Source organism: Ptychodera flava, chromosome 2 (assembly GCF_041260155.1).
Source record: "Ptychodera flava strain L36383 chromosome 2, AS_Pfla_20210202, whole genome shotgun sequence".
NCBI lineage: Eukaryota > Metazoa > Hemichordata > Enteropneusta > Ptychoderidae > Ptychodera > Ptychodera flava.
The window spans coordinates 28,956,445-28,967,643 of record NC_091929.1 but is presented as its reverse complement, the minus strand read 5'-3'; the positions used below and the strand labels follow the sequence as shown (position 1 = coordinate 28,967,643).

At 37.3% G+C, this 11,199-nt stretch overlaps 1 protein-coding gene across 1 annotated transcript; it reads left to right on the top strand.

Annotated features, from left to right (window-relative positions):
- The first annotated feature begins 2,621 nt into the window (after positions 1–2,621).
- On the top strand, positions 2,622–7,014 carry LOC139118578 (phosphatidylglycerophosphatase and protein-tyrosine phosphatase 1-like). The gene has a single exon (XM_070681968.1). The coding sequence runs from the start codon at positions 2,748–2,750 to the stop codon at positions 3,297–3,299; it is 552 nt and encodes a 183-aa protein (XP_070538069.1). The 5' UTR covers positions 2,622–2,747; the 3' UTR covers positions 3,300–7,014.
- Positions 7,015–11,199: the final 4,185 nt, after the last annotated feature.

Genomic DNA, 11,199 nt, shown 5'->3' with positions numbered 1-11,199 from the left:
GTCCATAACATAATTAATTGCATAGTTGGAAGTCTGAACCGTTGACAGGTTCGATCTTCGACAACAGACATTTCCAGAGCAAATATGGACAGTGAACAGTGAGTTTGTATCTCACATACAATTTCGTTGGCATAACCATGGCACATAATTAAGGTAATGTTGCACTTAACCAACACACTTTTTTCAAAGCAATATTTCTTATCAAAGATGACGTGAAAAACACCTCATACTATATATTTTCCTAAAAGCAGAGAATCTAATGTTAAGTAAGGTAGCAATAGTGAACTCGAAGGATTAAGGGGTACATATTTGGGGTAGGAAACCTCAATTTCAGTATTAATGACAAGAATAAATCTCAGTCAAAAACTTGATACTACTTTATGAAATTTAATATCTCATTTGAAACGAGTATATGTAGGAAAAAAGGAGAGTTTTGTTTTACATTATCGAAAGACTGACACAGAAAAGAAATTAAAATGGTGATTTGCAAAATTGAAATGACCTTTATTCAAAATGGATTGTCCCCAAAAGACGTCATTATTTTTCACAGTATTTCAAGAGCATAGTGTGAAAATTTCATCAAATTTGACCCAGCCAGAGGGGAGTTAAAGGTTTTTGAAATGTTGAGAAAAGAAAACAGGAAATCGAGTTATTTGCGTACATTTGCATAAATTTAAATAACTTTCTCAAGGTGAACCCCACCAATGTTGTAATTTTGGGGTTCACAAATTAATGAAAATTGGGTGAATCTTTGTAGAAAATGATTTTGAGCAAATACGCCGTCTTACACGTGCAACACCACCTTTTTGAAACGTAGCTAAACCTTGTTCTCGAACGCAATGACAGCTGTTACACCCCATAATCAATGTTTATATTGTTTATACTCTATAGTCTGTAGATATTTGCTTGGTTTGTAAAATATAGTTTTACTTCTTCATTTCATAATGGTTCGTATCAATATGTCAACTGAACCTGTATGCCTGCAACGTCCAATTTTATCGTTGATAATTAGGTTTAGTCGGATCCGAAGCAGGATTCATTTATTAACAAAAACAAACCGTATTGTACACAATGCGTAATGTAAATTTGCAAAAAAAGAAAAGAAAACAGACACTCTCTCTCTCTCTCTCTCTCTCTCTCTCTCTCTCTCTCTCTCTCTCTCTCTCTCATTTTGTCTTGTTCTCATCCTATAAGTAAATAAGCATTACAGTTTATACAATATATCTCCAAGTAAGGGTAAAGACAGGACACGGGTTACTCTTCGATATCACAAGATCTGTTCATCATCGTGTCAAGTGTATGACATCAGTAATTTCTGCATTATGGTTTGAAACGAACAGCACACAGTCCTACATGATTTTAAGCGCAGACACACCCTAAAGCATAAAACGTGCCGATGTTCGGATCGAAATTGGATTTTCAATATTGACGTAATGTTTTTTGAAATGGACAAATTAATTGACCATGCAAGAGAGAAGCACTTGTTTGATAAAATCTCATTCCAGGGTATCCGCAGTGAGCTCGGTTTAATTTTTCGTGGAAATGTCAACACGATGACTAATTCGCTTATTTTATGAGTCACTGTATGGTTTGATGAAATTTACATAAGGTACAGCAGGTATGTTGTGGAGGGACCGTAGTACAGTATAGTGCCAAAGGCAATCTCGTTCCATCTCCACTGAGAATACACTACATTTACAGATGAATGGTTTCAAATCCTTGTACAGTGAGATACACGTATTCTTTTCCCAGGGTGTTTAATGGTTCAAGGAATAGGTGGATACGCATGTCCCCAGCGGAGTTGCACGATTTCATTTTAGCCATGGCCTTTCCTTAAACTATCAGAATTTCTGTCAGTTTATAGTCAAAACCTTGTCTTTGGCATCGCGTGATTCGTTTGCCTTGGGAGGTAGACGCGAGACGCTCCTGTTAAACTCAATGATTCGACCTTGGAGATGCAGATTTGTTAATGTACTGAAAGTTAGCGTTTGATGTTTGCCATTAGGCGATTTGGATACAGACCAAAGTCAACTAATTATAAGGTGTTCGTCACTCAACTGGCATTTCGAAAATGTTTAATTTAATGGGAAAGACAGTGGAGGTAAAATGGGCGTAAACACAAACCTGCCAATTAGAGACCATCACGTTTCACAAAAGTGTGTGATGCAAGAACAAATTGTCTATTTATATCGACCGATTAGTTTCATATTATCTTTCTGATATACAACAAAACCGTTTTTCCAGTTAGGAGACAAGCTCTGCATAAGATTGAAGTAGTGTGGCACACTTTAAGGTCCGTAACCTTGTGCGTCGAGGAGATACTATATATAAACAAACTTTTTACATCACTCAAATTTAAATTTTCACGAAAGTTAAACTTATGTATCCTTATTCCTTGTGATGAGGCATCGGATTCACTGTTTGTTGATATCTATTTAAATTGGATGGAGACGTTACAATTGTGTTTAATCTCAATTCCTCTTCGAGTCCCCATACCCTTCATCCAGAGGTTTGCAATGTGGAGCGCGGCTTGCTCGGATTAAAACAAAAGGAATCTCAAAGTCCAAAGTAAACGCTGGCGGCGTTCACATTAAACGACTTCAACACGACTTCAACATGGCGACCTCCATCACACCTGCAGCCCTACGACGTTTACCAAATGTATGAAGGCCTTTAGCTCGCGAGCGATCATTTGTCACATGAAAAACTTTGCACTCTAAGAAGAGGATTTGCATGTACAACTCAGAATGTCAGGCTGTGGCAGCTTACCTGGGAGACTTTTATTCTATCCGACGTTGTGTTACAACATCGTGATGGCCAAATTATCCTTGCGCCGATGGTACAACAGGATAGATGCCGTCGTCATACTTGGTGCCTTACCTTTCAGAGGCATGACAAGACAACTTGTCGAAGATGAGAACGTCCGCGGAGTGGTAACACTGAACGAGAAGTATGAAACCAAATATTTCGTCAACACAAAGGACGAGTGGTCAGAGGCCGGCGTCGAACAAATTCAACTCTGCACGCCGGATTTTGTCGGGTCGCCATCACAAGATGCGGTCAATGAAGCGATAGATTTTATTTATAAATACAAGGAGAGGGATGAAAGCGTTTACGTGCATTGCAAAGCGGGCAGGACAAGAAGTGCAACCATCGTGGCGTGTTACCTGATGAAGGAGAACGGCTGGAGCCCTCAGGAGGCGTACAACTACATCAGGGGCAAGAGACGCCACATACTTTTCCGAGAGAAGCAATGGAACACCTTGCGTCAGTATTACGAGTCAGAAATCAAAACATAGTGTTCAGAATATACTGCATACTTTTGCAGTCCTTTTAACTGATGAACCCTTTGTGCCTGAAAGTATTGATCGGATTTTTAGATACAGTTTTGAAGAGTTTTACAATGTATCACACGAAACACGCTAGTTTCTAGAACATATCTGCAATTTCGGACCCCAAATATGATTTAGAGGTCGAAAACTGCAGGTAAATGTAGGTTCTAGGCTACAAGAGTCTTTCACTGCCTGGATGCAGGTCTCTGTATTCTCAGCATAACACATTTTATTGTTAGATAGAGGACTAGAATTTTAAGGATAGACGGTTACATTTAGAGTAAGAATGTAGAAAACTATCTTTATGCAATTTTAAAGATAGATTTAGGACTATGTTTAACATTAGGTTGTCTGTTCAGATAGATATATTAGTCTGGTGCCGAAGCACAAAACCCAAAAATTTCGGCCCCACAATGGTTCTCGGTGGTTTCTGTATCTTCAAAGCCTACTGAATCAGGATCTGCATGATGCCACCCTGGCACCCTTGGGCATTTTAATATATTCAAGATGGCCGCCAAGATGGCCGCCAAATACGTAAATGGTGATATCTCAGCTCTGTAAAATGTTATCAAAATAATTTTAGTGTCGTATGCCAGGTAAACAGGGCCAAGGAATTCATTTCTTACATTACCAAACATGTGCAACCCTTAATTTGCATAAAAATCCAAGATGGCTGCCAAAATGACCTCAAAAACAGGTAAAATGCCATATCTCAGCTCCATTAGAAGCTGTTGGAGTCATTGTGGTCTCCTTTGCCAGGCAAATAGGGCGAAGGAACTCATATCTTTCATTGCCTGATATGTACAATCCTTAATTTGCATAAAAATGATCCAAGATGGCTGCCAAGACGACCTCAAAAACAGTTAAAATGTCATATCTGAGCTCAATGACTAGCTGTTGAAGTCATTTTGCTCTCCTTTGCAAGGTATATTGGGTCAAGCAATTCATATCTTTCATTAGCTGACATGTGCAACCCTTAATTTGCATAAAATTTCCATAAAAATCCAAATATCTGTTTAAGTGTGTAACAAGTCATATCTCAATACACTATGCTACTGATTTTGGTGTCTTTCGGCATGTTTAACGTGACAAAGAATAGGTATATTTTGTTATATTTGCTGTAAAATCAACCATGGTAATCTAAAATTGATATTTACAATCCAAGATGGCTGCTAAGCTGGTTTCCACAACAAATGTCAATTTATATCTGAGCTGAAATTGCATCCTAGAGACTAATACATTTAGGGTTCAAGGCAGAAGGATAAGTTTCTTTCGTTATGTAAAATGTAAAATATTTTAGCAAAAATGCAAAAATGAAAAGCAAAAATGACCACCCAGTATCAATTATGGCCACACAAATGGATGCCACAAAAACATTGAGTCGTATCTTAACCAAGCAAGCAATCTTGAGACCTGTTTTGTTGTGTTTGGTCAGGTTTTATTGGTCGCAGGTTTTTCGTTACTTGTTTTCTGAGCTGGAAAAATCTTACTTTTAATGGAAGGATTTTATCCCACATTGCCGCTATAGTGGTTTCATAAAACATTACAACAAGATTTATCTAGCATCTTCGACACAAGGTTGTATGTGTTTGGGTCCGTTTGCGAGGTCATTGAATTCACATTGTCATTCATATAAATTGTCAAACCATCCATTTAAATTAAATTATAATGAACTGTACCTTTCCATACAACGTGAAGGGTCATTTTATCATGTGTCAATCAACCACAATAAATGAGCTTCAGTTATTCGAGGCGAATTTGCTGAGCATGCATTTGCACTTGCAGAAAAGTGACTTGTTTGGTCATCTTTGAGCCATCCTGAGTCATCTGTCTTGTTTATCTTTGCACCAATTTAGTCACTCAGGTCAATTTCAGCAGGATCTTTAATATTGCTGCCCTTTAAATATATGACCGCAAGAGGGTGTGGCAGAGTCATTCTATGAATACCTTTATCATTGCGGGTATGGTTTTCTGATTTGACAATGATGACCAGGTTTCATGTCATCCGTCAGACGTTGTACCCTAAGCTTTGCAACCGTGCTGCAAACAGGTGTCTAGTTTCTGCTAAAGTGTCATTCATAGGCAACAGGAATACCAACCTCTTGCATTTGGCACCAATTCAGAGCACTTTGAGCGGTTTAATTGCATTGCGAACACCAATGTTAGATTTAGTGAGGTGTGAGTTGCATCTTTGCCAATCAAGCATTCTATTAAGCGGACCTATTTTGATGAGTACGGTCATGTTTTATTAGTCGCAGAATTTGAATCTCTTGTTATCTGACCTGAAAAAAACTTTCAAGAACATTGCAAACAGGGAGTTTATCTTTTAATGCGTATAATGGTGTCAAAAATATTACATCATGTCTCTATTTACTAAGTAGCTTGCGAGACCAAGTTTTGCGTCTTTGGATACATTTTAATGGTTAATTGTATACAATACTGTTTAATGCAACTTATATATCGAAAGTGAAGTCAAAACATCGTCGATGCCCTAAAAAGAGTTGCAAAACAGGCATGTAGCCTTAACTTATATTATCATTGCTCATCTTTGAGATTGATTCTTAATATTTGGTGGCATGCTAGGTATCGAGGAACTCACATTTCCCATTACATGAACTGTTTACCTACCATTTATCAATTAAATGAAAATATGATCTCCGGAATAGCTGCCATATCATATAATATATAATACTTCAACTTACTGAGTATTTAATGAAATTGATTTTGGTGGCTTTTGGTAGCACGTTTATTATACTTATCTGTAACAATGTACCAAAATAATAATTTACAATTTTTCGACCAGAACTGTAAATTCGGTAAGATTCTTCATCGCGTTTGTTATTAGCAGGGCAATTAATATTGACAGTTGCTTGTTATACTATACTCGCAGAAAATACAGATGTCACAGCCAGTTGAGTTGAAGAGCATCTGTAACTTCCTGTGGAATATGAAGGGTCACCTGCATATCCATTAGCAATGTTCAGTGAAGTAAAATAAGCCTTTATTGAAGTCGTATACCAATTTGGATCTTGATCATAAAGTAGAATAAAGATTTTGCAAAATCAACAACAAAAGAGTATTAGATCATAGATAAATATGAATATCTATATATGCGGATATTACATGTTCATCAATATTTTACTTTTTTCATTTTTTCTTGTCTACGTTTATATGTATGTGTGTGCCAGTTGTTATGCCCGTTATTTTTGCAGTTTTAGTGTGTTGCGGCTCCCATGGCTAGCAAGTAGGCCACTGCACCATGACAAGAGACAGCATGGGCATCTAGAAGTTGTGGCTCTTTGTATGCATACATTGTGGTTGTTGATATGTTTCTTATCATAGTCCAATAAAGCTGGCACAAGCCATCAACACAGTACAGGTTAGTCTGAAATCCATCTATTGGAGAATTGATGTGATGTGATAGGAAACACGTCAGCACTGTTATGTACTTTCGGTTTCATTCCGAGACACAAGGAAAATTGCACATGCAAAACAAAATTGGTCTCAAGAATGCTTGGTTGTTTAAGATGCGACTCAGTGTTTTTGTGGCATCCATTTTTGTGGCCATAGTTGATATTGGGTGGTCATTTTGGCTTTCAATGAAATATTTTACATTTTATATAACGACAGAAACTTATTCTTCTGCCTTGAACCTAAAATGTATTAGTCTCTAGGATGCAATTTCAGCTAAGATATACCTTGATATTTATTGTGGAAACCAGCTTTGCATCCATCTTGGATTGTAAGTATCAATTTCAGATTTTCATGTTTGATTTTACAGCAAATATAACAAAAGATACCAATTCTTTGACCTATTAAACATGCCGAAAGACACCAAAATCAGTGGCATAGTGTATTGAGATATGACTTGTTACATTCTGACATCTTGGATTTTTATGCAAATTAAGGGTTGCACATGTCAGCTAATGAAAGATATGAATTGCTTGACCCAATATACCTTGCAAAGGAGAGCAAAATGACTTCAACAGCTAGTCATTGAGCTCAGACATGACATTTTAACTGTTTTTGAGGTCGTCTTGGCAGCCATCTTGGATCATTTTTATGCAAATTAAGGGTTGTACATATCAGGCAATGAAAGATATGAGTTCCTTCGCCCCATTTGCCTGGCAAAGGAGACCACAATGACTCCAACAGCTTCTAATGGAGCTGAAATATGGTATTTTACCTGTTTTGAGGTCATTTTTGGCAGCCATCTTGGATTTTTATGCAAATTAAGGGTTGCACATGTTTGGCAATGTAAGAAATGAATTCCTTGGCCCTGTTTACCTGGCATACGACACTAAAATTATTTTGATAACATTTCACAGAGCTTAGATAACACCATTTACATATTTGGCGGCCATCTTGGCGGCCATCTTGAATATATTAAAATGCCCAAGGGTGCCAGGGTGGCATCATGCAGATCCTGATTCAGTAGGCTTTGAAGATACAGAAACCACCGAGAACCATTGTGGGGCCGAAATTTTTGGGTTCGACCAAAAATCAGGGTTTAGGCACCAGACTATATTGAAAAGTTTGACAACCTACCACCTCTGTAAGCTACTTTCTATTATATCATACCAGTATATTGATGGCGCAAATACAGTGATCTGATTGGCCGAGACACAAAAAGAACCATGGTTTACTGGCATATTTGCAAGCTCTCAGCTTTAGCAAAAATCCATTTTTGACGTTCCACGTTAGAATTTCAATATACTGATATGATGTAATAGCAATAAATTAACCCAGCGATGGTATACCACTCGATTTTGACCAGTTCACTTCATATATGCACTCGCTATCGCTCGTGCATATATGTCATGAACTGGTCAAAATCTCGTGGTATACCATCGCTGAGTGTACTTTATTGCTTAAATACGTAAATGACTGACACTGCAACTTGTTCAAGACTGTCCATACCTAACTACATCACATCTTCCTGCCTACGTATGTAAGTTGCAAGTCTTGAACAACTTCTGATGTACACACTTTAGAGTTCATCTCACGCACTAAGAATATACTTCAAGTCAGACAGACAGACTGACACACGACATCCATTATTTTAGTGGTGTTTGCCTGAAAACAGACCATTTTCCTCAAACTGATGACTGACATACATGCTCTACAAAGTCCATTACACTCGCACTGTTCGAGGCTTAGTTAAGTAGCATTGCTGATAGAGCGCTTGAAATGACATGCCTTTAACTTACATACAGACATCACAGAGAAAAGAAAGCAATGATAGATCTGGTGTCCACAAGAACTTTGTGCTGATAGTAAAAAGCTGCTTTGACTACAGGGGAAATTCTATCATGACCCAGTTTATTTGGACACCTAGACTGATAGATTCGTCGGTTGAGGGCGCTCTATTCACTCCCTCACTCTTTTTGTGATAGCATTTCCCCATGCTCTTAAAAAGAGAGACGACAAATCCTTGGTCTAGGGTTCAGCAGGATTTCTCTTGACATCTTGTATCATACACAAATATTACTCATGACTGTGTTTCAATAGGAAGTTATTGTTTTCTTGCCAAAGAAAGTGAACATCTAAAGAGTGATTTTATCCTGTCACCCCTATTTCCCACTTTGTATCGAATGCTAAATACAGACAACAATAGGATTGGACCAAACCATGGTGGTGAAAGGGTCCAATCACCCAATCATTGTTTTGCCATCAATATGCTTGAGTGTAGAATACACATTGTCATTGGGTGCTACAGCTTTTAAAATTCTTGCCTGGCAAGACTGAAGCACACTGGGCCAAGCTGAGCAATTCCACAAATCAGCATGATCCTAGAGGGTCCAGTTGCTCTACAAAGCCGTGTGCACCCCCCACCCACCCACCCCGTCAAGAAACCCTGATCGTGATGGGGTTGGTGTTCTGTAAGGGCTGCTAAAGACTGATCTCTACGCAGGGAAATGGAGAGTACCGTCTAAACATGTGAATATGCAAAATCGTAAGATTTTAAAACATGACAACAGGCAAGTGGGTTTGTATTACGGTATTTATTTTCAAGACAACAGAGATGCAGTTTCACTCCGGAACCAATCCATCATACACAACAGAATGACACTGTATAAAATCATAATAGGACGCAGGAACATTAACATCACTAGCACAACTCTCACAATGTATTTCATGAAAGTAAAAATTATCAACAATTTTTATCATAACTAGAATGTATGGCAAAGTATGATACAGCCATATATTATATATCATTTGTAAAAATCGTATCTTGGGAAATTTGATTTCAAAAAATGTTAAATATTTATTGATATTAATATTTTAATTTGCAAATGAAGTAACTTCTTGAAAACTAATTTTCATTTCTACATCTAAAATAAAAAATGATGAGCTTAATTGCTTCTTGTCATATTTTAAGTAGATAAGCACCAATACAAAGGGCAGTTTGTAAATAAAACAGTTATCACTCAAATATTGCACATTTATAATACTTAGGATATTTCAGGACAAACACATATCAATTGTTTTACAATGTATTCATTTGAAGTTTTACTAGGATACAGGGTGATATTTCAGTTGAATATTTAAACAGCTGCAAGAAATCTATCCGCTGTCTAGTTTTCTAACTTTCATAGACATATGCACAAGTCCATACTACTGTAGCAAAGGATCAACTTGAATTTTAAAAGGCAGTTGTGTCGGCAAGACTTGAATACAATGCCTTGTATTCACTGTGCGAAATTAAGAGAAAATAGCTTCAGGTCATAAGGACCTAAACCAAGGCATAGCTGCCGGTCCTCACTTAATGCAGTTATTAACGACCTATATTACTATTTAAGTCAAAAATCTCTCCACCAATACTATACTTTTGAACGTTGTAATCTTCCATGTCCTTTTTATCAATAGAGTCAGCAAGTATTCACTCCAAAGGACTATTGTTCACATAGATCGCAGAATAGTGTAAGTGAATGATCATGAATCATTCATCTACATGATCTGGAATCTGAAAGAGATCACAGCCCTCATCTTCCTCACTGTCATATGATGCATTTATCAATGTTTTCCACCATGGGTAGACTATGGGATTAACGCGACAATTTGACATTTTTTTTCTAGCCATATCAAATCCCCAACTCTCAGACTATGAAATGATGGCAAACACCCAGGGGCCGGAGATGCTTTTCTCTACATGGCTGTGTACAATTATACACTATACCAGGTCATGTGATATTATGATTTTAAAATGGTTGGCGTGCTTAAATACACTCCTGAAATTAGCCATGTCAGTGGTAGAAGAGTGACTGAATAGCTTAGTACCCTGAATACAGTCATGAGTAAGGGGAGTGTATGAATAATATTTTTTATGTAAACATTGATCACTTTGTCTCTTTTATTGTAAAGTAAAACAGAAGGGAAAAAATACCTGGTTTGTATTTTGATATGACGTATGGATTACTTTCAATTTTTTCAAAAAATAAATATGCTTAAATGTGGCCTCTGTTGCATTCATGAAGAAACAGATGAAGTTATACTTTTAATTAAAAGGACAAGTATCCAAACTTTTTCTCGATTGTTTTTCCATACAAGTCTTTTCATTCAAAATAGTATACGGTATACATATTTGATGATTTAACATTAAGACAAAAACCTACTACAGGACAGTGCTGTCGACTAAATATATTTGCTTTGAACATGGAGGTATTTTTTCTCCATGGTATTGGTTTTGAACTACGCCCGATACAAAGAGTAGATGTTACACGACGGACCAATTGTGCTACTAGCAGTCGACAGTCAAATTAACGTTTCGCTGCGTTTGTTTGTGGACCGCTAAAACATCTTGCTTGCTCGTTGGTCTTCAACCAAAGTTCACAAGGCAAACCGTTACCACAATATATCGACGTAC

Coding starts and splice junctions, on each gene's coding strand:
- LOC139118578 (XM_070681968.1), top strand. CDS start 2,748: ATGTCAGGCTGTGGCAGCTTACCTGGGAGACTTTTATTCTATCCGACG.